This window comes from Phacochoerus africanus, chromosome 11, assembly GCF_016906955.1.
Source record: "Phacochoerus africanus isolate WHEZ1 chromosome 11, ROS_Pafr_v1, whole genome shotgun sequence".
In the NCBI taxonomy this organism is placed as follows: domain Eukaryota; kingdom Metazoa; phylum Chordata; class Mammalia; order Artiodactyla; family Suidae; genus Phacochoerus; species Phacochoerus africanus.
The window spans coordinates 9730062-9757040 of NC_062554.1; the positions used below are offsets into that span (position 1 = coordinate 9730062).

General features: G+C 43.1%; 1 protein-coding gene across 2 annotated transcripts in view; it reads left to right on the forward strand.

Annotated features, from left to right (window-relative positions):
• The window catches only part of UVRAG (UV radiation resistance associated), a 283852-nt gene that overhangs the window by 9382 nt on the left and 247491 nt on the right, over positions 1-26979 (forward strand). For both annotated transcript variants that reach the window (XM_047752708.1, XM_047752709.1), the window contains exon 2: positions 21918-22035. In XM_047752708.1, coding sequence (XP_047608664.1) covers positions 21918-22035 — 118 coding nt within the window. The remainder of the gene's footprint in view (positions 1-21917; positions 22036-26979) is intronic.

Sequence of the window (26979 nt, forward strand, 5' to 3'; positions counted from 1 at the left end):
TAATATATAGTTGTGTTGTATAGCTGTAAAATAAAATGATGACAATTTTTGAGCTGCTTTGGTTCTTGTAAACAAAACTATATGAGGAAGCTTCAGAAACAAAGACAGTATCAGCATACTAAAATCATTATTTTTATGTGATAAAATGCCATGAGGAATTTAAGGGTTTTTTTTTCTTGGTTTTTGTTTTCTTTCTTTTTCCTGTGAAAATGTTTAATTTTCCTTTGAAAGGAAAAGCTCTGTTCTTATTTAAGTTTAAAATTTGTCCATCGGGTCACAATTCTTAACTTTGGGGCAGAAAATTCAGAAGTGAAACTGACCGGAAATAGAGTAAGAGCAGAAATGAAACTGGTTAAGTTGGGCCTGAGTGTGTGGAAAAAAATTAGGTAGGTTTTCATAGTTTCCAAATGTATAGTTTTGATAATCTGTATATTTTCATCTGTTAGACATTACTACTGGGGGAAAAGTCAGTATTTGTATTTTCTATGTGCTCGAATGAGTGCAGCTACCAAATAGAGGTGTTTTAGAAAAATTAAAGACAGATCTATATTAAGAGAGGGGCTAAAACGTTTTGAGTTTTATACTTTGGTTTAGGTTTAATGGCATCTGTCATTTCTCATTTAAATTTTTTTTTAATGTGTATTTTAGGAGTTGCATTCTTAGATTATACATATAAAGGAACACATGGAGAATGAAACCTTGGCACTGGAGTTTTTTCACAAACATAATTCATAATATGCCTTCTTAGCTTAATATTTTATAGCCTTGTTTTCCATCTTACTTTAAGATGGAAACGTGATTTTTTGTGGGATTTTCTTTTTTTTGTTGTTGGCTTTTTTGGCCATGCCCACAACTTGCAGAGGTTCCTAGGCCAGAGTTTGAACCTGCACCACAGCAGTAACCAGTGCCACAGCAATGACAACACCAGATCCTTAAGCCACTGAGCCACCAGGGAACTCTTGGAAATGTGAATTTTGAATCATAGAAGCTGAAGTCTTCAGAGGTGAAAGTTTTCCCCTGGCTGGAGACTTAGTCCCTCTGTTTATTCCTGTCCTCAAGGAAGGACACTCAGTAGAGTGTTAGCTTAACAAATCTGGAGTTCCCCTTGTGGCGCAGTGGAAACGAATCCGACTAGGAACCATGAGGTTGCAGGTTCGATCCCTGACCTCGCTCAGTGGATTAAGGATCCAGCATTGCCTTGAGCTGTGGTGTAGGTCACAGATGCAGCTGGGATCTTATATTGCTGTGGTTCTGGCGTAGGCCAGTGGCTACAACTCCGATCAGACCTCTAGCTTAGGAACCTTCATATGCCTCTGGTGTGGCCCTAAAAAGACAAAACAAAACAAAAAACCCCCCAAATCTGTGCCCTGTTTTTCCTTCTGGTGTCTAAGATCTCACCAGATCTTGGGTCTCTCAGGAGCAGTTCCACTGCACATGGCTCAGTGTTTTGAGAATTTGTTTCTTAAACTTATGTCTGACACATGCCCCTTACAATGTTGGGGATCTCAGGCTAGAATTAAAGTGTGGGAAAGGCTGTATTTTAAACTTGTTAGAGGCTGAGCCTTGGGCGTTTACCTCCTGCCCCCATAATGATGTGAATTGGTGAAACTTTGGAATGTCTCTGGCATGTGAGTGATCAGTCTTCCTGTTTTGTCCCTGGATACCTACCATGCTTGTCCTTTTTTGAATAATTCCACTTAAGAAGTCCTGATTCTTTGCCTCCTTATATTTCTGAAATAGCAACCATCTGGTGGTTGTGAGTTTTTTGACGTCAGGAGTTTTAGTCTGTGTGATATTGGACGCTGATTGCCAGAGATGTCATGTATGGATAATCTTATCAGGAATTGAACTGAAGTCAAGTGCGTTTATTGGTTGAGGAGCTGAGACAGATGATGCAGAAGCGGATGCTAGAACCCAGCACTTTGGAGTCTCTGTTTGTTGGTCCATTGAAACATCTGGCGCTTTTTCCTATCATGGCTTTTAGAATGTCTAACAAGGTGTAGTCAGACTTTTTTTGAAAATAATAAGGAAAACAGGGAAGCTGAGGCTGGCCGCTATGTTTGGCTTTTATCAGTAGACTCCAAGGTAAGAAGAAAAGAGCAGATACAAATGAGTGGACGTGGAAGTGGACCTTTTATGGTCTATTTTTTTCCAGGAAAAACTTGCCCCTCTTTTAACATGACTAATTTTTTTAATTAAGGGCTTAACTGTGAATTACAAGCAATTCCTGTGTGCATGCTAGCAGTAGTCAACACTGCTTCCCAGTACAGAACAGAAGAAACTGAGTCATCCATTTCTGAAACAGATACTTATAAAGTACCTCCTTTGACTTATGTGAAGCGCTGGATTTGCAACAGGTGTCATTTCCTCCAACCTACTTCTTTCAGAGGTTATGAATTCTTCCTTGTTAAAATTCCAGTCTTTTTTTTTTTTTTGTCTTTTCTAGGGCCGCTCCCATGGCATGTGGAGGTTCCCAGGCTAGGGGTCTAATCGGAGCTGTAGCCACCGACCTACGCCAGAGCCACAGCAATGCGGAATCTGAGCCACGTCTGCAACCTACACCACAGCTCATGGCAATGCCAGATCCTTAACCTCCTGAGCAAGGCCAGGGATCAAACCCACAACCTCATGGTTCCTAGTCAGATTTGTTAACCACTGCACCACGAGGGGAACTCCTGTTTGTTTTTTGTTTGTTTGTTTGAGAGGTAATACAGGAAAAGTAGACCTTTTAACTTTTTTTTTTCTTTTTTGGTGTTTTGGGCCGCACCTGCTGCATCTGGAAGTTCCCAAGCTAGGCACTGAATCCGAGCTACAGCTGCTGACCACAGCCACAGCAACGCCAGATCGGAGCCGCGTCTGTAACCTGCACTGTAGCTTGTGGCAACGCCAGATCCTTAACCCACTGAGCAAGGCCAGGGATCAAACCCATGTCCTCATGGATCCTAGTCAGATTCATTAACCACTGAGACACAAAGGCAACTTCCCTAAACTTTTTTTAAATATAACTTTTAGGAGTAGGAAAAAACTACATTTTAAAGTTTTGTCTACCTTAATGACTAGAACAAGGTCATTGAGAAAATTGGTACTGCTTTTATCCACTAAAATGTTAATAGCAAGGTAGATAGCGTGGCTCAGCGGAAAGGTATCCGTGAGGACGAAAGTTCAATTGCTGGCCTTGCTCAGCGGGTTAAGGATCCGGTGTTGCCGTGAGCTGTGGTGTAGGTCGCAGATCTAGTGTTGCTGTGGCTTTGGTTGCCGTGGCTCTGGCGTAGGCCAGCGGCTACAACTCTGATTCGACCCCCAGCCTGGGAACCTCTGTATGCCACAGGTGCAGCCCCTAAAAGACAAAAAGCAAAAAAACCCAAAAGCATATATGTTCCCAAGCAACATGGGAAAGACTTTCTAATAATTTATTCTGAAAATAGTTCACAAAGCCAGATAGGCAGGTAGGCTGTGGGGTCAGAGCTAGGATATTTTACCGGTCTGTACTCGTTACAGGAAAGGGTTGGTCCCATCATAAAATTGTCTGTGTAGGAGGTATTTCAGGCATGTTTTCATGAGTTGGCTTAATGACGTTTATCCTACATGGAAGGTATTTAATGTAAACACAGAAATAAAGAGCAGTCTTCCTGGTGCTCTGGAGTGATTGGTTTACATTTGCTGTTCAGGTATTTCTATCAGAAGATACCAGTCTGATTATTAGACGGGAACATGAGAAGTACGGAATTTCTTATTGTACATTCGCTGCGTTTTTGATATTTTACCAACTCAGATTTTTTTAAAAAAATTAAAGTGTAGGGTTGATTTATAATGTGTTAATTTCTACCACACAGCGAAGTGACCCAGTTACACATATATGTCCATTCCTTTTCCTGTATTTTCTTCCATCGTGATCTATCCCGAGATATTGGATATAGTTCCCCGTGCTGTATGGTGAGACCCCATTGCTCGTCCCTTCCAAATGTAATAGTTTGCGTCTACTAACCCCAAACTCCCAATCCACCCCCCTCTCTCTCCCCGCCCCGGCAAACACAGGTCTGTTCTCTATGTCTGTGAATCTGTTTCTGCTTTGCAGATATGTTCATCTGTGCCATGTTTTAGATGCCACATATAAATGATATCATATGGTATTTGTCTTTCTCCCTCTAACCTGCTCCACTTAGTATGATAATCTCTAGTTGCATCCATGTTGCTGCAGTTGAATTTAGATGTTTTAAAATGACCTGAAAATTGCTAAAAATTAGTGCTCACTATTATTACTTTGTATTTTCAAGAAAAGGTCAGGGTTCCCATTGTGGCTCAGTGAGTTAAAAACCTGACATCGTGTCCATGAGGCTGCAGCTTTGATCCCTGGTCCTGCTCGGTGGGTTAAGGATCCGGTGTTGCCTCAAGCTGCATAGGTCACAGATGCAGCTTGGGTCGCATGTTGCTGTGGCTGTGGTATAGGCTGTGGCTACAGCTCCAGTTTGATCTCTAGCTTGGGAACTTCCATGTGCTACAGGTGGGGCTGTAAAAAGAAAAAAAAAGAAAGGTTACTTTATCAATGCTGCCTTTAATGAGGTAGCAAAATGTGCAGTGAATTTTAGATATTATATCAAAAATAAAGATAAGTCGGTACTTAGAAGTGAATATGTGTTAAAAAATGGAAAAATTTAATTAATTGATAGTAAATTTCTGCTGTATAGCAAATATTGCATTAGACTCTGGTGTACTTCTTTCTCCAACTTTTCCTAACTTATTATTAGAGTACCGGAACATTTTTGGATACTATCCTCGTGTTTTTTTTTTTTTTTTTTTGTCTTTGTAGAGCCTCACTGGTGGCATATGGAGGTTCCCAGACTAGGGGCTGAACTGGAGCTATAGCTGCCGGCCTACGCCACAGCCACGCCAGATCTGAGCCGCACCTGCGGCCCACACCACAACTCACAACAACTCCAGATCCTTAACCCACTGAGCGAGGCCAGGGGTTGAAGCCACAACCTCATGGTTCCTAGTCGGATTTGTTTCTGCTGCGCCACAACGGGAACTCCAGTATCTTATTGTTTTAGTTTCCCTAGTGAACAATGATGTGGGGCACCTTTCCACATGCTTATTTACTGTCTGTGCGTCTTGTTTGGCCCGTTTTTCAATCAAGTTGTTTTGTTTTTTTATTGCTGAGTTTTAACTGTCCTTTGATTATTTGGGGTAACTGTTCTTGGGCAGATGTGTCTTTTGCACATATTTCCCCCCATCTGTGGCTTGTTTTTCTCATTCTCTTGACATCATCTGTCAGAGAGCAGAAGTTTTTCATTTTAGTTTATCAATAGTTTATCAATTATTTCTTGGATGGAGAGTGTGTTTGGTGTTGTATCTAAAAAGTTCACTTAGATTTCTCCCATGTTATCATCTATGAATTTTGTAGTTTTGCATTTTATTTATTTATTTGTTTTTGTCTTTTTTTTTTGCCATTTCTAGGGCTGCTCCTGCGGCATATGGAGGTTCCCAGGCTAGGGGTCTAGTCAATAATTGGAGCTGTAGCCGCCAGCCTATACCGTAGCCACAGCAACTCGGGATCGGAGCGGTGTCTGAACCCACACCACAGTTCACGGCAACGCTGAATGCTTAACCCATTGAGCGAGGTCAGGGATCGAACCTGCAACCTCATGGTTCCTAGTCAGATTCATTAACCACTGTGCCATGACAGGAACTCCTAGTTTTGCGTTTTAAAATTTAGGTCTGTAGTCCATTTTAAGCTGGTTTTTGTGAAAGGTGTAAGGTTTGTGTGCAGATAGCCAGTTGGTCCAGCGCCATTTGTTGAAAAGACTGTCTTATCTGAAAAAAGGACAGACGGAACTTCTCTGCAGAACAGATGCTGACTCACAGACATTGAAAAACTTATGGTCTCCGGAGGAGACAGTTTGGGGGGTGGGGGATGTGCTTGGGCTGTGGGATGGAAATCCTGTGAAATCAGATTGTTATGATCATTATACAGCTACAGATGTGATCAATTCATCTGAGTAATTAAAAAAAAAAAAAGTCTGTCTTAACCTCTGTTGTGTGGCTTTGCTCCTTTGTTACAAATCAGTCAGCTCTACTCAGGTGGTCTATTTCTGAACTTCCTATGCTGTTCCTCTGATTTCCTTGTTTATTCTTTCACCACCACCACACTGTCTTGATTCCTGGAGCTTTCTAGTAAGGCTAGAAGTCAGGGATTGTCCGTCTCTAAATGTGTGTTTCCTTTTTCAGTACTGTGTTAGCAGTTTTGCCTTTTCACATCAACTTGAGAATCAGTTTGCCAATATCCACAAAGTAGCTTGCTGGAATTTTGATAGGGATTGCATGGAATCTGGAGATCATGTTGGAACAAATGGACATGTTGACAGTATTGCATCTTCCTGTCCATCAATATATAAGGTCTCTCCATTATTTAGTTCTTCTTTGATATCTTTCATTAGAATTGTGTAGTTTTCCTCCCCCAGATCTTAGATATCTTGTTAGAATTATTCCTAAGTATTTCATTTGGGGGGTAGTAATGTAAGTTAGATTTTTAAATTAAATTTCCACTTTTCATTGCCGGTATATAGGAAAGCAATTGGCTTTTGTAAATTAACCTTGTGTCCTGCAACCTTGCTGTAATTGCTTAAAGAGTTTTGTCAATTTTCTCAGATTCTCTGCATAGAGAATGATGTCATCAGTGAACAAAGACAGTTTTATTATTTTTCTTTTTTTTTTTTGCTTTTTTTAGGGCCACACCCACAGCATGCGGAGGTTTCCAGGCTAGGGGTCCAATCGGAACTGTAACTGCTGACCTCCACCACAGCCACAGCAATTCGGGATCCAAGCCAAGTCTGCAGCCTACACCACAGCTCATCTGGGTTAAGCAAATCCAGACCCTTAACCCACTGAGCGAGGCCAGGGATCAACTCCTCATCCTCATGGATCCTAGTCGGGTTCGTTAACCACTGAGCCATGAAGGGAACTCTTGACAGCTTTAGTTCTTCCTTCTCAATCTCTACACCTATTTTTACCTTTTCTTGTTTTGTTGCATTAGCTAGGACTGGTTTTTCTTTCCTTTTTTTCTTTTTCTTTTCTTGGCCACCCCTGTGGCATGTGGAAGTTCTTGGGCCAGGGATTGAACCTGTGTCGCAGCACCAACCCAAGTTGCTGCAGGGACAACGCTGGATCCTTAACCCCCTGAGCCACAAGAGAACTCCCTCTTTTCTCTTTTAAACTTTTTGTTCAGAAAGAATATTTCGAGCTTATTAAAAAACTGTGAAAGTAAAGCATGTACAAGAACATCTTTGTACCCTCTGCCCGGAGTCACCTGCTGTTAATATTAGTCCACTTACTTTGTCATCTGCAAGCTCGCTCTTCCTTTATACGTGCAGATGCAAGATCAAAATTTTTTTTTGTATGCATTATTTGAAGTTAAGTCACATGCATTGTGACATTCTTAAATTCTCGAGTATATATATTTTTTATATCCACAATATAATTATCCCCTTCAGTAAATTAACAGCAATTAATACTTTAATCTGTTGTTCATAGTTGTGTCAGTTGATCTCATAACGTCCTTAATAGAAATTTTCCTCCTCCGGTTCATGATCCAGTCTACAACTGGGTGTTGCATTTTGTTATCTCTTCAAGGTGGAACATTTCTGCAGCTTTTTCTCTTTATTTACATATTAATGTCATATACAGACTTTATCTTCCCTTGTAAAAATAGACCATTCTTGGAGTTCCCGTTGTGGCACAGCGGAAACGAATCTGACTAGGAACCATGAGGTTGTGGGTTCGATCCCTGGCCCTGCTCAGTGGGTTAAGGATCCGGCGTTGCCTTGAGCTGTGGTGTAGACACAGCTCGAATCCTGTGTTGCCGTGAGATGTGGTGTAGGCCGGCTGCTACAGCTCCTATTTGACCCCAGCTGGGGAACCTCCATATGCTGCTAGTGCAGCCCTAAAAAGACATAAAAAAAAAAATTAATGTATTTCATTTTCTGTTTATCTGATGTTTCCCATGATTAGATTCAGATGATGCATTCTCAGTTGGAATTTCCTGTGTGGTGATGTGTCCTTCATGGGCTGTCGTTTCTGGTGGCACATGATGTCCATTTGTCCCTGACTGGTAATGTTTATTTTGGTCTCTCAGTCAAGATGTTACCTGATTTCTCAACTGTGTAATTCGCGTGTGCGTGTGTGTGTGTGCGTGTGGGCCCTTGCAACTGACAGTCTGTAGGAGACACTCTGAGGTCATGCATCTGTCCTGCTCTTCCCTGCCTGGATTCGTCATCTGTTAAGGACTCTTGTCTGAGCTGACCTTGGCTGTGAGTGGGGAAACAATGATGTCCCGGCTCTTAACACCCCCTGCACATTTCCCAGGATGCCCTTGGCCTTGCACCGTAAGCGAGAGTGGCGGCGGGGGGGGGGGGGGCGCCTCGTGGGGAGAAGCGTGGTGGGGAGAAGGCAGCTGATGAATTTTCCAAATACAGCGAGGCTGAGGCTTGAGCTGTGAGGCAGTGGGAGATAGTCCTTCATGAATCATTCCTTCATTCCTTCAGCAGACATTCACTGAGTATCTGTGTGCCTGCCCTTGGGATAAAAAGACAGCTTTGGTTCCTCAGGAGCTTATAGTCATTGAGGCCGCAGAAGGGCAGAGTTGTGATAAAATAGAAGTGCTCTTAAGAGCTTTATATAGGAGTTCCCGACGTGGCTCAGTGGTTACCGAATCCGACTAGGAACCATGAGGTTGCGGGTTCGATCCCTGGCCTCGCTCAGTGGGTTAAGGATCCGGTGTTGCCATGAGCTGTGGTGTAGGTCGCAGACGCAGCTCAGATCCCGAGTTGCTATGACTCTGGCGTAGGCCGGTGGTTACAGCTCTGATTCGACCCTTAGCCTGGGAACCTCCATATGCCGCAGGAGCGGCCCAAAGAAATAGCAAAAAGACCAAAAAAAAAAAAAAGAAAAAAAGAAAAAAGCTTTACATAAAATATAACTTTCAAGTGTCACCGTACATGTAAGGCTTCTGTCTTACAGCACAGAGAAATGTCTAATCTTGTCTATGGTTTACTCCTTGGTTTGTGCAGCACTTCCTGAGTACCTCCTTTGCACTAGGCCTGTGCTTTGGGTACAGGGAGGAATAAACCTTGGTTTCTGTATTTAAGGACCAACCCTCTTTTATAGTTTAACAGGACCATAAACATGGTTAATGAAGTATGATTGTGGTGAGTGCTGTGATGGTGGCACGTGTGTAACACAGTCACGCTCGGAGGGCAGAAATTCTCGTGATTGGGGGTAGCGAGTGGGGCAAGGGGGTCGGGAAGGAGGTCTCAAAAGCGGAGATTCTGAGCTGGGCCATGAGGCATGATGTGACATTTGTCTGCTTACTTGCAGACACGCGTTTTAGTCCAGCCTCGTGATTACCATTTGCTGTCATGTTTTCCTCCAGCCAAGATTCGTCGCTGGTTGTCCCACACCATTACAGAAATATCCTTTAAAAGTTATTCATTGGGGGTGTGGGATGGAAATCCTATAAAATTGGATTGTGATGATCATTGTACAACTACAAAGGGAATAAATTCATTGAGTAATAATACGCATGAGTGAGTTTCCCACTCTTAGCGTTTTGGCTTTTGCCATGCTGCCTTGTGTTTTTAGTAGCTAATCTCTTCAAAACCATTCTCATGGTATTTTTACCCACAGTAGTTAGAACCATCCCCCCTCGCCATGTGACAGGCCAGAGACTCAAGGCCCAGAAAGAACCTGGATGAACTGGAGTTCATACCCAGCCATTTTGCTTCTCAATTTGGAGCCTCTCCCACTGTCTTACTCAGTTTGCTTCTTGGATTCAAAACACAGTTTTCCAGCTTCAACTTCGTCTCTACCTTCGCAAACCTGGAGAGCTCACATTAGGCGGATAGATTTTTGAAGCTACGGGTAAACTGACCCCTAAGAGCTGAGGCCTCTGTAGGGTGATTGATGATGATAGCGCCTGTTGACCTATCACGTATGCCAGTCCCTGCATTTCCTCCTTATCACAGCTCCATGAGGTAGAAGCTGTTATTAGCTCTGTTTTACATATGGGGTCTCTGAAGCTTAGAGAGATTAATGACACACCAGAGCTGGCACTCAACCCTAAATGGGCTAGGTTCATACCACCACCCCAAACAGTGTTTGGTATATTTGGAATGAAGAGCTCACAGTCTGATTTGGAGCTGAAGCACACGCCCTTTGTTTTTTTGAGGTTGGTTTAGTTGAACCCAGTCTGTAGCTAGGAGTCTCCAGAGCTGTTGACCCTAGGGCTGCAGTGCACAGGCTGCTGCACATGAGTTAGTCTTCACGCTGTGGGTGGCTTAATCTGTCTCTTCATCTATTCCTCTTGTGGCTGAGCATCTATAAAAGTCTTCCCATATTAGTTGCTCTTAAAAAAAAATCAAAGCTTCTTGGTGCAGAAATAGAAATGGAGCAGAGGCCAGGGCTCTTCGTTCTATTGAATTTATGTAGGTGACACATTCAGAGGTAATTAGTCTTCCGTTTCATTGCGTGGTTCCTGGCACATGATGGCTACTCAAGAAATGTTCAAAGACTCTGGTCAGCTAGGGTACAATGTATGGGAGAGAATTATAAAGACATGAGGATGTTAGTGAATGCTGAGCGCTTTGGACAGATGGGGATTGAGATGGTACTGGGAAGCAGCTTTAGGGCTTTGGGATTCATTTACTAAGGCTTGATGCCAGTGGGAGAGCTTATGAGATAAAGGTACCTGGGTTAGTTCTGGGGCCAAGAGGAGGAGGTAATGGGAAAGAAATAATGGAAGTGAAAACACGAGATTCTTGGGTTAGCATCACCAAGTTATAGTTTGCTGATCTTGGTAGGATTTAAACAGAGATTCTTTTTGAAGTCAGTTATGGTAACATTTAATGCTTTATAGTGGCTAGCACTTTCTTAAGGAATTGTATGGCTTACTATTCGTAGGTGAGCTCTTGTTTGCAGAAGAAGTTAGTAGATGCACGGCAGAGGGAATCTGCTTTTTCATAGCATAGACAGCAGTAGCTTTCGGGAAATGAATGAAAAATGAGAAAGAAGAAACATAGGCCAGAGATGCTGTGAAGAAAGAATTGATGGGCTAGGAGTCTGATTAGAAATGGGCTTGGGCCGTGGGGCATCTGCCAGGCAACGATGTCTCAAAGGTTTTGAAACCAGGTGTCTGGGAAGCACAGGTGGACCTGTACGCATAGCCCAGGGAATCAGGCCTGGGTCCCGGTCCTGATGTTGCTGCTTCCTAACGGGGATGGTAGGCCTTTTACCTAAGGCCTCAATTTTATTATTAAAAAATGAGTAAGATGGCTTAGATGAGTGATTATTAAACTCAAAATCTGCATGCAGATGACCAGGGGATCTTGTTAACGTGTAGATTCTGGTCGAGCAGCTTCCCAGGTGATAACGGAGCCGCAAAGGCTTAGATGACCGTCAGGATTTTTGCCAGTTCTGCAAATTCTCTAATTCTGTCTCTTGACTGTCTGGCCTTTGGAGGCTTGTTCAACTCTTGGGCCTTTATTATCCCTGTTTAGATAGACGGTTTCTAAATCCGTCTCTCCTTCAGGTTAGAAGTGCCCAAAACAGTTGGTCGTCCTACACGGATAACCACATCCCGTTCTTGAGATCCCTGTTTCTGTGAATACTTTATATTTGTAAAGTACTTGTACAATTTTTTCAGAGAGCTTTTATATTCATGATTTCACTTGATCCTTAAAATAACTCCCAGAGGTCAGCATACAGGAAATATCTCTGTTATGGAAGAGGAAATAGGCTCAGAGAGAGCGACTTGCCCACTGTGAGTGGTCAGACCCACGCTTGTTCAGGATTGTTGACGTTAGGGGCACCTCTTAGCACCACGTCACGCTACCTCGGGTGCTGGCATCACAGAGACCTGTGCTTGAAGGCTGTGGCCATCTCTGTGTCGTTGTTTTTTTGTTTCTGTTTTTTTTTTAAGGGCCTCATCTCTGTGTCGTTGTTGTTTTTTTGTTTCTGTTTTTTTTTAAACGGCCTCGCCTGCGGCATATCGAGGTCCCAGCCGAGGGGTCGAATCGGTGCTGCAACTGGCAGCCTACACCACAGCCACGGCAACGCCAGATCCGTAACCCACTGAGCAAGGCCAGGGATCAAACCCACGTCCTCATGGTCACCAGTTAGGTTGGTTATTGCTGAGCTGCAACGGGAACTCTGCCATCTCTTGTTTTTTTTTAAACGCATAGATTTAGTTTTATCTTAAAAAACCGATAATATATTCAAAGGGATCACAATTCACAGTGGACACAGAGGACACAGTGAAGGGTCTCCATATCACTCTGGGCCTCAAATACCCATTTTCCCTCCTGGGGGCAACCAGTGTTATCAGTTACACTTTATGCATCTACCATAACTGTGTCATTCTTTTTTCCCTATGAAATGCAAGTGATAACTTGTTAAACACACTGGAAAAACTATATTGTACTATTTAAAAAAAACTAACAGCATGTGTATCTTATAAATTCTTCCATGTGGGTGCTCAGAAAGCTGCCACCTGATGTACTCTTCATGGTCTCATGGCATACACCTGAAGGATGTACACCCTGCTAGCCAGTCTCCTACTGATGAACATTTATTTTTGGCTTTTGCTAATATGAACAAGGGTAGTGTCACACATCATACTGCATACCTGCAAGTGTATTTCTTTTTTATAATGATTTGTATTTTTTCTGTTAATGGTTGGTTTACAGTGTGCAAGTGTATTTTTATTTTATTTTATTTTATTTTATTTTATTTTATTTTGTTGTTGTTGTTGTTGCTATTTCTTGGGCCGCTCCCGCGGCGTATGGAGGTTCCCAGGCTAGGGGTCGAATCGGAGCTGTAGCCACCGGCCTACGCCAGAGCCACAGCAACGCGGGATCCGAGCCGCGTCTGCAACCTACACCACAGCTCACGGCAACGCCGGATGGTTAACCCACTGAGCAAGGGCAGGGACCGAACCCGCAACCTCATGGTTCCTAGTCGGATTCGTTAACCACTGCGCCACGACGGGAACTCCCCAAGTGTATTTTTAACACAAATGCAGAAGTGGAATGGCTGTGTCAAAGAGTATATACATGTGTAATTTTGGTAGATAAGGCCAGATTGCCATTTTAGGGGTTTTAGCAATTACAGTTTTCTCAGCAGTGTCTGCACACTGCCCAGAGGAAACACGGGAGAAAAAAGGCAAGTTTGGACTTTCCACCAAGATTGGGCGTGAATACAGTGGCGATTAAAAAAAAAGAACAACAAAAAAACCCCAAAAAACAAAACACAAGCAAAAAAACCCCCAAGGCAAAATGTTTAAGAAATGTAGAAAGTTCGAAGACAGATGTTTTGTTCTCTCGTCTTGTGGCGAACCCTGATAGTGCTTAGTAAGCGACAGAATGAATTTCTGGGACTGATTTGAACTTGAGGGAGAGCAGAGATAATGTCACAATAAAGGCTTTGGTTCCAGGGTTGTGTACTTTTCGTCAGAGAAAGTATTCACTTTGCAACAGGAGCTATAACGTATTTTATGAGCGATTAGAGTGGGTGGTTTTTCTGTTTAAATCTGTAACATTGGCTTTTGGCACCATTCGCTTTCTATCCAGTAGCACCAAGGTCTCGCTGTAAAGCATTTTTGTGTTTTTGCAAAACTTTTCACAGTGAGCCTTTCAGGTAGGATTAAAAGATTAGAAAAAAAAAAAAAGCTGATTGAGAGTGCTGTAATATAGAAGGGGCTTTTGTATTTTATAAAAAGAGTGACCTAATTTATTAAGCTTAAATTCTTGATTTGGTAATTCAGCATATTTACCTTCTGTGGAAATGTGAAAAACTCATTTTCCCCCAGGTTTGCTTCTGTTGCTCCTCAAAAAAAAGAAGGGTCCCAAAGTTAACCTGGGCCTTATATCTTCTATGCCACTGAGCCTGGTCCCAGGCTGAGAATAAATGCCTGACCTGAAAAAGAAGTGAGCCTGGGCCCAGGGAAGGGTATTCAAAACAAGTTTGACTGCATTTCCCAGCCAAACGCACTTTAAAATGATCTCCAAACTCAGGGCTTATCTACATGAGGGGTCATCAAACTGGCCAGTAGGTGCTGATTTTTATAACAAAGGATGAAATGACAGGTTTGACATGGTTAGGGGATTATAAACAAACAGACGGAACACCAGAGAGTTTGCAGAGACTGAATGCGCCCTCAAAAGCTTAAAATAGCCGCTTTCTGATCCTTCTAGAACATGCGGGCCCATCCATGGTCCACATTCAGGGCGTAAAGTAATTAATATTAATCCACGTGGATGTTTCACGTTTCTCATTCCTTTGTTTGTGTTCCTTCCCTTTGGTTTTGTAAAGGTTGTGTAATTTTCCATTGTATGACGATATCACAGTTTAAGAGCGGATATTCCATTTTTTGCTTTTGTAGCCAATATTTGCACACATTTTTATGACTTGGGGAGTTGCTTGGCCAGATATTATGCAATGTAACATTTTGGTAGTTGTTGCTACATTGCTCTCCTTCCAAAATGGACCATTTTCTGTTTCCCCTCACACTGTTTTCCTCACTCCTGTCAACCCCGAGAGAGACTGAAATCGTTTGTTTAACCCGATAGGTCTCTTTATTTTCTCCTGCTGACGACCAAACATTTAGTGACTTAAAACAATATCATCATTTATTTTGCTCATGAATATGCAGTTTGGGGCGGGCTTGTCTGCACGTTCCTTCGTGTCCTTCCTGGCGTCTCAAAGGCTGGGTGCTGACCTGGTCCCTTCCACATCTGGTTGCAGCTGGGGTTCTGCAGAGTCTTTTCCGTGTGGCTGCTTTTCATCCCCGCAGTAGGGTGTCTGGATTCTGAGGAGGAGCGTCCTGTGAAGAGGGCCAGGTCGTCTTATGATTTGGTGTGGAAGTCACATGGCATCATTCGGCCACAGTCACGGGCCTGCCCTCCTCTAAGGGAGAGGGAACGTAGACCCCACTTCATAACGGACAAGTGGCAACATCACTTTGTAAGAGAGCACGTTGGGGTGGGATGTGTTGGTCCAGCCGTTCTTCAGAAACTAGAGTGTGCCGAAAGCTGGCATGTTTGTTGTCTTATGCATATCTTTCTTTTTTTTTTTTTTGCTTTTTAGGGCCGCTCCCGTGGCATATGGAGGTCCCCAGAGCTGAAGCTGTCAGCCTCTGCCAGAGCCACAGCAACGCAGGATCCAAGCCCTGTCTGTGACCTACACCACAGCTCACAGCAACTCGGGATCCTTAACCCATTGAGCGAGACTGGGGATCAAACCCGCATCCTCATGGATCCTAGTTGGGTTCATTAACTGCTGAGCCACGAAGGGAACGCCCCTTGATGTGCATATCTTTAATGGTGAGTGGGGTCATATATATATCTTTTCATCTATTTATCGACCATTTCCATTTCTGTTTTGGTGGCCTGCTTTTTAAAATCTTTTACTCTCTTTTCTCTTGAAGTACAGATTATTGATTCTATTATTAATTTGTAGCAGTGCTTGTGGACTAAGCAAATTGCACTCAAAATTTGTTGAGAGGATACCTCACGGTGACCCTCCTTAAAGGGGGTGGGCGCATAGTCCCCACTTCGACATGGAGGAGTGGACGAGCGCTGTTTGGGGGGCTGGTTGAGTTTGGGGGACTTGTGGAGTCATTGCGTTTAGGGGCCACGGTACGTACTGTTGGTTTTAGGCTCGGGGTGCAGGGAAGGGAGAGAGGGTGGTGGTCATTTCCTCCTCCTGCTGCTGCCCGTTAGCCTCCTGAATCGCTCTCAGCAGTGATGAGGAACAGGAGCAAAGATGCCGCCTTTCTCTTTGGTCTTTTCTTTTTTTCTTTCTTTTTTTTTGCTTTTCAGAGCTGCACCCACGGCATATGGAGGTTTCTAGGCCAGGGGGTGAATTGGAGCTGCAGCCACCGGCCTACACCACAGCCACAGCAACGCGGGATCCGAGCTGCGTCTGCGACCTACACCACAGCTCACTGCAAGGCCGGATCCTTAACCCACTGAGGGAAGCCAGGGATCGAACCCGCAACCTCATGGTTCCTAGTTGGATTTGTTTCTGCTGGGCAATGATGGGAACTCCCTCTCTTTGGTCATTTTTATACCTCAAAAAGCCAGAAAATTTTAGATGCCAGCAAAGGAAAGGTCCTATTTAGGAGGAAAGCAAAATCCCACTGGTGTCCTTTACTACTGAAAATTGCTTTGGATTGCTTTTTAGTTCTTAGGTGTGACTTGACTTGCTATCATCAAAGTTGAGGTTCAAAATTGTATCAACAAAAATGGATTGACCCATTTTTGACTGTTTTCTAAAATATTTTTTTTTGACTGTTTTTTTTTCTTTTCTTTTCTTTTTTTTTTTAGTCTTTTTAGGGCCGCACCTGCAGCATATGGAGGTTCCCAGGCTAGGGGTCCAATCGGAGCTGTAGCTGCGGGCCTACATCACAGCCACAGCAATGCCAGATTTGAGCTGCGTCTTCAACCTACACCACAGCTCATGGCAACACCAGATCCCCAACCCACTTATCAAGGCCGGGGATCAAACCTGTGTCCTTGTGGATGCTAGTCGGGTTCGTTAACTGCTGAGCCACAACCAGAACTCCTGATTGTTTTCTAAAATATGAAGATGTTTAACAAAATGACGCATTTCTCCACACCTTGGCACTAAATTAGAATGTTACTCTTATACTGACTTGTTATGGGATAAACTGTGATAAACAGTTAGAATATGTCTTCTTCCTAGTTGTAATCTTTGGCAGTTTTATAGGAACTGGACTGGTGTTTGTCATTGTAGTTCTCATTTTAGGTATGGTTTGACCCAAAGACTTAAATTTTTCTTTCTTAAAAATTAAAAAGAAATTACTATTCATTTATTATTCATTTTTTCATTTTCGCTGCACTCATAGCATGTGGAAGTTCTTGGGCCAGGGAGCGAACCAGTAGCACTGCAGTGACCTGAGCCCCTGCAGGGACAGCACTGGACCCTTCACCCGCTGAGCCACAAGAGACTCCGAAATTTTATTTTTGTAATGGAAGTGTAGTTAATTTGCAGTATTAGTTTCAGGAGTACATCATAGCGGTTCAGTATTTTTACAGGTGATGCTCTGTCTATAGTTATTAGAAGGTAATGGCTTTACCTCCCTGTCTTCTCCCATGCATCCTTGTGGCTTATCTGTTTCGTACTAGGGATTTGATTCTCTCAGTCCCTTAGCTCCGTCTTGGTTCACATCTGACCTCTGCTCTCTTACTTGCTGGTTTCACCGCCAGGTTTCACTGTGATGGAGAGATGGCTGCCAGCATCTCTAGCTCTGTGTCCTTCCAGGTTCAGAGTCCGTGCGGGAGAAAAAGAACGCTCACAACACAATTTCCAGGTCTTCCGTGGACCCTAGCTGTACGTTATGGTTTGCTGATTGGCTTGATCTGAGTCCCATGAACATCCATGGAGCTGGAGGTCGGTTAATTCTACAGGAAGTATGTGGATTGGTAGGTAGGGAGGGTCCTTCTGCGAAGGAATAGCTGTCTTGGGCAAAGACGGATGACACCTCCGAAGACTGGAGGTGATTTTTGGCATTGCTGTTATATGGTGGACTAGGTTTAGTTGATTTAAACCTTTTCACATTTATTTTATTTTTGGAGTACATAAGACATTCTTGTGGTATAGGACTCAAAACCACATAAACAAATAGAAGGCAAATCTTGCTTTTGTCTCTGTTCCCTGCATTCTGTTCTCACCCCCACAGGTAATAATTTTTTCGAGTTTCTGGTTTAACCTTCCAGTGTTTCTTTTTCTTTTTTTTTTCCTTCTTTTTTTTCCCTTTTTTCATGACTGTACCTGCAGCCTATGGAAGTTCCCAGGCCAGGGATGGACTCCCAGCCACACCAGTGACCTGAGCTCCGGGAGTGACAATGCTGGATCCTTAACCCACTGTGCCACGTGAGAACTTCAATAAGTAACATTTTTTTATAAGTAAATTTTTTATTTTGGAATAGTTTTAGATTTATGGAAAAGTAATGAAGGTAGTACAGAGAATTCCCTTCATTCAATTTCTCCTAAGGTTAATGTCTCACAATACTGCTTTACATTTGTCAGAATTAAAGAATATCATTGGCTGATGATTATCAATTAAACTTCATTTTATTGTATAAAAAGTAATAAGCAGCTTTTTGATAAAATTGAATGAATCTTTTAAAGAAGAAGCTGAGACAAAAGCACAAGAGAACTCCTGGGTACACCTGCTGCCTCTCACCAAGATTACATCTGGAATTTACCTGTAGAGTTGATTTCCTCTGTCTGTTCCATTTGCTGGGATCATCTTATGTTTTAATTAAGCATGGTATAATGAATCCTAGTGCTTTTGCAATAAATAAAATGAGGGAAAAGGCAAAAAGTCGGGGCTTTAAGTATGGTGGGTTAATTTGTGGAGGAGTTTGTGGCTTTTTGGTAAACTTTCTTATCAGATGCCCTGATGTAGTTGGTTCTGTTTTATCCATATGAGTGGAGGGAAGCATAGAAATAATGATACATTCGAAATCCACCCTGAGGAGTGTTTGTAGACGTCACTGCTGATTTTAGAATCCTAGAGCTTGGAGCCTGAGGGTGCCTGGGAGGTGTTTGTGTTAACTTCCTACATACTGCAGAGATCTCTTTAGCAATAGCCATTACAGATGCAGTTTCTTTTCTCTCTCTTTCTCTCCTTTTCTTGTCTTGTCTTGTCTTTTTAGGGCCACACCCACAGTATATGGAGGTTCCCAGGCCAGGGTTTGAATCGTATCTGTAGGCACTGGCCTACACCACAGCCATAGCAACGCCAGATCTGAGCCTCGTCTGCAACCTACACCACAGCTCATGGCAACGCCGGATCCTTAACCCACTGAACAAGGCCAAGGATCGAACCTGTGGACACTGGTCAGATTCATTTCTGCCAAGCCTTGACGGGAACTCCCAGATGCAGTTTCTGTCTAAGCCCTGCATACTGCTTTGTAGGCAGTCCATTTCATTATCATTGTATTTGTCATAAAATTATTCTCTTGAGCTGATGGACAGATGATTGTTCTGTCCTCTGTAGCAATAGAGGATGTAAAGGCCCAGTTGTGTCTCCTGTGTAGATAGAGGAGATACAGAGGTGTGTGTGTGTGCGCGCACATATGTACACATATATATCTGCATATATAGGTTTAACCCCCTCACTTACTTTCTGCTTTCTTTCCTTTCTTCTGAGATATCCTCTGATTTATTATTTACTGTTTTGTTTCTTTGCTTATATATGGTTACTTAGAAATGTTGGGGTAAAGCGATGAAGAAGAATAATGAGTAATCCTAGAGTTCCCGTCATGGCTTAGTGGTTAATGATTCCAACTAGGAACCATGAGGTTGTGGGTTCGATCCCTGGCCTTGCTCAGTCGGTTAAGGATCCGGCGTTGCCGTGAGCTGTGGTGTAGGTCGAAGGCATGGCTCGGATCCCGCGTTGCTATGACTCTGGCGTAGGCTGGCAGCTACAACTCTGATTAGACTCCCTAGCCTTGCAACCTCCATATGCTGGGGGAGCAGCCCCAGAAAAGGCAAAAAGACCAAAAAAAAAAAAAGAGTAATCTAATCTCATAAGGTTGTTATAAGAATGAAATAAGATCACATATATGAAGTGTTTAACACAGTATATGGGTGCACAGTAAGCACTTAATAAATGCTGACAGTATAGTGGTGGGATTGGTCCCTGTCATTGGTCTTTTCCACCTAGATTAACAGCGAAGATAACACTAAACAACTACCTATAATATAAGGCAGATTGACCTACGTAGAGATAGAAGCAAGTTCTTATTTATTCAAATAAAGGAGCAGTTCAGTTAGAGGCATCGTCTTTCCTTAACTTTGAAGTGGAAATGGATTTCCTTAAAGAGAGTAATGTTCTAGATGGAGGGGCTGGCATTAGCCAAAGCCTGGAGCTAGGACCATGCATGATCTTTTTCATGGAATCTTAAGCAGTCACTAGGGGTTGAGTAGGTGGAGTGAGGGTAGGATATGGAGAGGGCGGATTGCACAGGACTTTGAAAGCAACCTTGGGAAGTGTGTGCTTTATGCTGGAGTCTTAGGGTCCATTTTCAGATCTTTGAATAAGGGACCAGGATTGGAACTTATGGCACAATCGATGTGATTATTGTGTTTAGGCAATTAGTGGTTCCTGTTGATTTAAAATCTTTTTTTTTTTTTGTCTTTTTGTCTTTTTTTTTAGGGTCGCACTCGCCACATATGGAGATTCCCAGGCTAGGGGTGTAATCAGAGCTATAGCCCATGGCCTACACCACAGCCACAGCAATGCAAGATCTGAGCCTCGTCCGTGACCTACACCACAGCTCACGGCAATGCTGGATCCTTAACCCACTGAGAGAGGCCAGGGATGGAACCTGCAACCTCATGGTTCCTAGTGATTCGTTTCCACTGCACCACACAACTGTTGATTTAAAATCTTGGCTGAGAAGGCTAATGAAACATATATAGTAGAAGGAAATAGTTGCCATAATCCAGGGTTTGAAATGGAAATTTTTGGCAGGTTGCAGAAAAATGAGTTTCTGAGAATGAGCCCTAGGAACTTCTCAAAAATACACTTGGGGCTTTTCGTATGTGGAGGAGTAAACAAATGGATTAGATAATAGCCTTCTCTCTCAAAGAATCCTGATCTCTGGATTGGGAGACAGGGTTGGCCTGGGCCTGGAAAGGGAGTCCTGGCTTTTCCGGCAGACTGCACGTATAATTGAAGATGGACCTACCAGCTCAGCAGAGTGGGCTGACTTTCAGCCTGAAGGGAGAGCTTGAAGCATATTTTAAAACTGAGCACTTGGTTTCTATTTTGAACTCTCTGAAGATAATGATCTGACACAGGGAACTAGCTTTTGGGAATGAATCTGGTATGCTCAGACTTGAGCATTGCCAGCTTTTTCTCTTTTTGATATGAGATGATTTGGCGGTCCCTTAAATTGTCTTGTATTTTTGCGATGTCTTCTGTTCCTTATGGAGCTGTTGCCTTTCCAACACTTGTGACTCCAAATAACTCATGCATTCTAATCAGAAATTGTCGGGAAGGAGGTCTGATGAGGAAATAGCGACCGGTTGACTGCTGGTCAAGTGAGAATTTAATTTAAGCTGATAACAGCTGGGGTATTGGCTGCATGGAGTGCCCAGTGAGTTATTGCTTTTATTTTTTTGGCTGTGGCTTCTTTTCCTGGTTGTAACAGATGATCTGGCATCAGCCTGAACTAGCAACAGGGGGTATATGTGTGTGTGAATTGCTGATTTTCTGTTAGTATGAGTTTGGCTTTGCATGTCTACCGGCATCCTTCTGAAGGAAAAAAGTAAATTACTACTTCCTTTATGTCCTAGGAAATACTAATGCTATTCTACAGGTATATAGCATTTATGTAACATTTATGCTTTTCTTTCTTTTTTTTTTTGTCTTTTTAGGGCTGCACCCACAGCATATGGAGGTTCCCAGGCTAGGGGTCAAATCAGAGCTGTAGCTGCTGGCCTACACCACAGCCGTAGCCAGATCCAAGTCTCGCCTGTGACCTATACCACAGCTCACAGCCGAATCCTGAACCCACTGAGCAAGGCCAGGGATCGAACCCCCAACCTCATGGTTCCCTAGTCGGATTCGTTTCCGCTGCGCCATGACGCAACGCCACATTTATGCTTTTCAAGAATATTTCCTCTCTGTTGTTTTGTGTTCCCACAACCTTGTCAGTGCAACGGGGCAGGAATCATTCCTATTTGATGGAAGAGACACTGCGGCGTAAAGAAGAGACTGGGTTAAGGTTGCTGACTCAACAAATAAGGGACTGGGGCAGCCTCCTATATCCCAGGACATTTTGTAGGAGGAGAAAGCTGAGTGCCCCTCTTTTCTCGTTCCTGTTTTTCAGCGGCGCCTTCGACATCTCCGGAACGTCGCTGCCCGGAACATCGTCAATAGAAATGGCCATCAGCTCCTTGACACCTACTTCACACTTCACCTGTGTGACACCGGGAGGCCGTGTAAAGGTGAGGCAGTCTGAACGTGGCCCCCACAGACGGTTGCATCTCATTTTTGTACTTTTGTGACGCAGGTGATTCTCAGCGCTTCTTCTTTCACTGCTTGTTCGAAAGCTAAATTGTCATGCTGTCGGAACACGCTTCATGAGCAGTTGTTAGATATGTTGAAGAGACATGGCCTTTGGATCCTTCTTGCACATTGATCAACTTATCGTTCCTTTATGAGTGTTAATGATTAATGCCTTTACTCCAGGAGCTGTCGTTTAAACTAGATTATTGGGAGGGAAGCCAAAAAAAAGGGGGGGGGGTTGTTTGAATCCAGTGTCTAGTACTAATTTGCTTTTCTTTAAAATGTAATTGATTCCTTTAGTATTATGTAAAATTAGGACCTAGTGCGTATCTTCTCATATCTGTAATTCCTTGTGTATATGGCATCATTTGTAGAAGAATGACCTGGTTTCTTTGAATTCGGCTCCACACATTGAAATGTTTCTTCCAAAAGTGATATAGTCCTAGGAGTAATCAGTAATGTGATTCGAAATCACAAGCATCTTGTGACTGTGTGTTGGATGAAAGGCCCTTTGATATAATCTGTTAACCTGTGTTGGATACTGTTAGAGAGAAAGCATGGCACGATGGTAGGAGTGCTGGATCAGGATTGGAACTATACTGATACTGGTTCTAGCTGTTTCAGCTATTATATAACTGTAAACCTGTTGTATACTATATACTTAAAGAGCTACAACACTAGCTCTGTGAGTTTTGGCCAGAGAGCATGGCTTTTTGAACCTCACTTTTCCCATTTGTCAGGTGGAAATAATGAGGTCTCAAGAAGTCGGGCAAGGAGTTCCCATTGTGGCCCGGTGGGTTAAGAACCTCACATTGTTTCTGTGAGGATGCAGGTTCAATCCCTGGCCTTTCTCAGTGGGCCGAGGATCTGGTATTGCCACAAGCTGCGGCATAGGGTGTAGATTTAGCTCCAGTTTGACCCCTGACTCAGGAACTTCCATATGCTGCAGGTGTAGCCATAAAAAGAAAAAAAGAAAAAGTCAGGCAAGACAGATTTTTATAGGATCAACTGGGATAAGGTAGTAACACTGGGTTAGATGTGGTTAAAGGTCTATTTGTATTAACAAAAGTGGCATTATTTTAAAAAGGGGTGCTGAGGACTTACTTGAATTTTGTTCTGGGGCAAAGATGAAAAATTTGAACGACATCTTATCTTTTTGGTTTTATAACTTTAAAAAACTGTTATGAAAGTAGTAGTTGTTTAATAACTTTTTCTTTTTAAAATTTCAATACCAGTGTATGCTAATAAAAAATATTGATCAGGAGTCATATAGAGTAGACCCCCCCCCCGCAAATGCAAATAGCATTAAGACAATTTTTTTTTGATAGGCAAGAGATAGATTTATTTAGATAGGATGCTTGTGAGAGATACAAGGAGGCTCTGCCTAAAATAATTTTTTTTTTTGTCTTTTTGGGCCACACCCGCAGCATATGGAGGTTCCCAGGGGAGGGGTCAAATTGGAGCTGTAGCTGCCAGCCTACACCACAGCCACAGCAACGCCAGATCCGAGCTGCGTCTGTGACCTACACCCCAACACATGGCAACGCCGGATCCTTAACCCACTGTGCGAGGCCAGGGATTGAACCCGCAACCTCATGGTTCCTAGTCGGATTCGTTTCTGCTGCGCCACGGCAGGAACTCCCTGCCTAAAATAATATTTAAGGATGAAAAAAAAAGCCCTCCAAATTCTGCTAATTTTATGTAGTTTTACTTCATTCTTATTTCTCATTCTGTGTATTTTTATTTATTTATTTTGTCCTTTAAGGCCGCTATGATGGTATATGGAGGTTCCCAGGCTAGGGGTCGAATCAGAGCTGTAGTTGTCAGTCTACAATACACCACAGCCACAGCAACATTCAGATCCGAGCCGCTTCTGTGACCTACACCACAGCTCACGGCAACGCCGGATCCTTAACCCACTTCGTGAGGCCAAGAATTGAACCTGCGTCCTCATAAACGCTAGGCAGATTTGTTTCCGCTGAGCCATGATGGAAAAACTCCAACTCCGCATATTTTTAAAACCATTGTATTAATCTGAACGATTAACACGAGCTGCTGTAACAAGCACCACAAACCTCAGTGACTTAGCAAATGACATTTCTTCAACATTGACTTCACTGTAGATGTTCTTTATCCGGTGCTGGCTTGGCGGCTGTCCTCTAAGTGGTGACTCAGGTATCCAGGCTTCTTCTATTTTGGAATGCCACTTCTGGCCTGGCAAGAGAGAGGGAATATTTGAAGGAGATTTTTTTTTTTTAAATGGAACCGATCTGCGTCAATTCCATCACATTCCATTAGCCCTGTATCAGTTGCATCATCCTTTGTAGATGGAAAGGGGCCTGGGAGATGTTCTCTTCCTGTGTGTCCAGAAGAAAACCAAAGCATTTTGGTCACTCTCTGTCCTAAGGCTGTAAGCATTTTTGCAGATCTTAATACATTTGGTTTGCTGCTCATTAATTGGTTTTTATCACTAGCACTATACGACAGTGCCAGAATTCTTAGCATTTTTGGTAGGTTTCTGTGTAATCACTCCTTGGTTACCTCCGTTAGAACTTGTGTGTCCTTGCTCGCGTTATCTCTGATGATAGTAACTGACATGGAACTCAGTACATTTTAGGTATTTGGTGAATGATAGCAGTTCCTATTAGAACAGTAGTGTTAACAGTCGTAATAGTAGTTTGTAAAAAGAGTAGTCATGGGACTGGTTGGTGACCACTGGTTGGTGTAAAAACTTGTCTGAGAGATACAGTGAGAGCAAAGTGATTGTTTTCTTGTCACTGTTGGTTTTTTTTTTTTGTATGTGTGTTCTGTTCTTGTAGCTCGGTTTATGTGTTGAGCTTAGAGGTTATGGACTGTTTCTTGAAGTTATCTCAGAAAAGTGGTCATTCACACAATTAGGGAAGAGCTGGCCTCAGACCACATGCAAGCCTGCTGTCTGGCAGTGGTATCGAGTCGGTCACTAACTGGCAAGCCCTTTGGCCCGGGCATTTAGTTCTTGTGTGGTTATAGTTCATTTCTCTCTAAAATGAGAGGATTGATGATTCTTGAGACTTCCTCCTGCTCCAGGATGCCATGGTTGATTGAAGTCTCTCCATGGTCTCCTTGTTGGGCCCACATGGTAGGCTCTAGAACTTTTCAGCTACAGTAGGAGGAACAAGGAGGAATATCTGAAATGCTGATTTCTAAGTTATTCTTTTATTTCAGTTGAATTCACAGAAGAGCATAAGAAGTGATGTGTCGTTTGTCCTTGTTGACCTTTCCACTTGCTGTGTCCTGGTACCCTCTTTCCCACAGCCCGACCAACCGGCTGTGTCATCAGACTTTTGAAATTTTGCCTCTCTGATAGGTGAAAAATAGTTTCATGGCATAGTTTAAGCTTGTCTATCTTTTGTTATGAGTGAGCTAAAAGAAGCGTTTCTTGAGCCAGGGGGATGCGGTGTCACAGCCAAAACAAGCCTTTGGAAGCATCCTCAGCAGTCTCTGGCTGCCTTGTTTCTTTAGGTCTTGGCACGGAATGGAGAAACAGTTGTGTCACAGCGGCCCTGTTGTGCAGAACTAGTCTTGGATGCTATTTTTTGGAAAATTTGCTTACCCAATAGTTTTGCTCAAATTGAATCAATCAAAATTAATTGTACTAGTAAAATTATATGTATAGCTCATAAAGAATTTTTAACTCACCATTTCATTTGAGCCTCACAACAGCCCTGTTATTTTCCAACTCTCCTTCTCCTCTGAAAGCTGAAGAAACTCTGGCCCAGGAAAGTTGACAGACTTGTCCAGGGTCAGGCTGATGCACGTGTCCTGGGGGCCAGAACTCCATTTTTTACTCTGAATTCTCCTCAATTCACTATTCTGGTGTGCACCCTGCTGCCGATGGCATTGATGCTACTGAAAATGTCACAGATTGATGGACGGTGTAGGCCCTCATTCAACGCTGTAGAAACTGCCTCGATTTGGTGCTTCCTTTCCGGAGCGTAGGGCTCCTTTGTTGCGTTCTCTCCATTTGAGTTAGTCAGCAACCCATCTTGAGGGTCTGAGGGAGGAGGCGAGTTGTTTAGTTTTATCTGTACACGCAGTTAGTCTGCAGTGTTGTGATGCTGTACCTTTGCCGAGAGCTGGAGACAGGTATTTCGGGAACTGTTTAATTCAGACATTTTAGAGATTAAGTTTAGGAATTCTCTCGCTCAAAAGAAAAGGAGTCCCCGTTGTGGTTCAGCAGCAACGAATCTGACTAGTATCCCCAAGGATGAGGGTTTGACCTCTGGCCTCACCCAGTGGGTTAAGAATCCGGCGTTGCCGTGAGCCGGGGTGTAGGCCACTGATGTGGCTCGGATCCTGCGTTGCTGTGGCCGTGGTGGAGGCCAGCAGCTACAGCTCTGATTCCACCCCTAGTCTGGAACGTCCACGTGCTGTGGGTGCGGCCCTGAAGAAGACAAAAAAATACATACACAAATAAAGAAGCAGCTTAATCCTATCACCTACGATGAATGCTGTTAATGTATTTATAAAAATTTGGATTCTGTTGTAAATTCTCTCTTAGGACCTGTTTTTTTCACTTAGTACATTGGCCCTTTATCACCACAAAGTAGAGTAATTATCCTTATTTTTGTTTTCTCAAAAGAAGACGAGCATGGAGTAATGTAATGGCATATTTGTGAAGCGATGTTTTCACCTAAAGAGCTTGCCCAGAGGAATTTTGTTTCCATCAGGGGCTCCCTTCTTTTCCTGCCTGGCGATTCCCAGGCCTCAGTTCAGTGGATGACTTGGCCAAGTTTCCCTCTCTCTGGGTTTCACCTGTACTGCTACACACCGAATACATTTTTCAAAGTTTATTATTTCTGGAGTTCCCGTCGTAGCGCAGTGGAAACGAATCTGACTAGCAT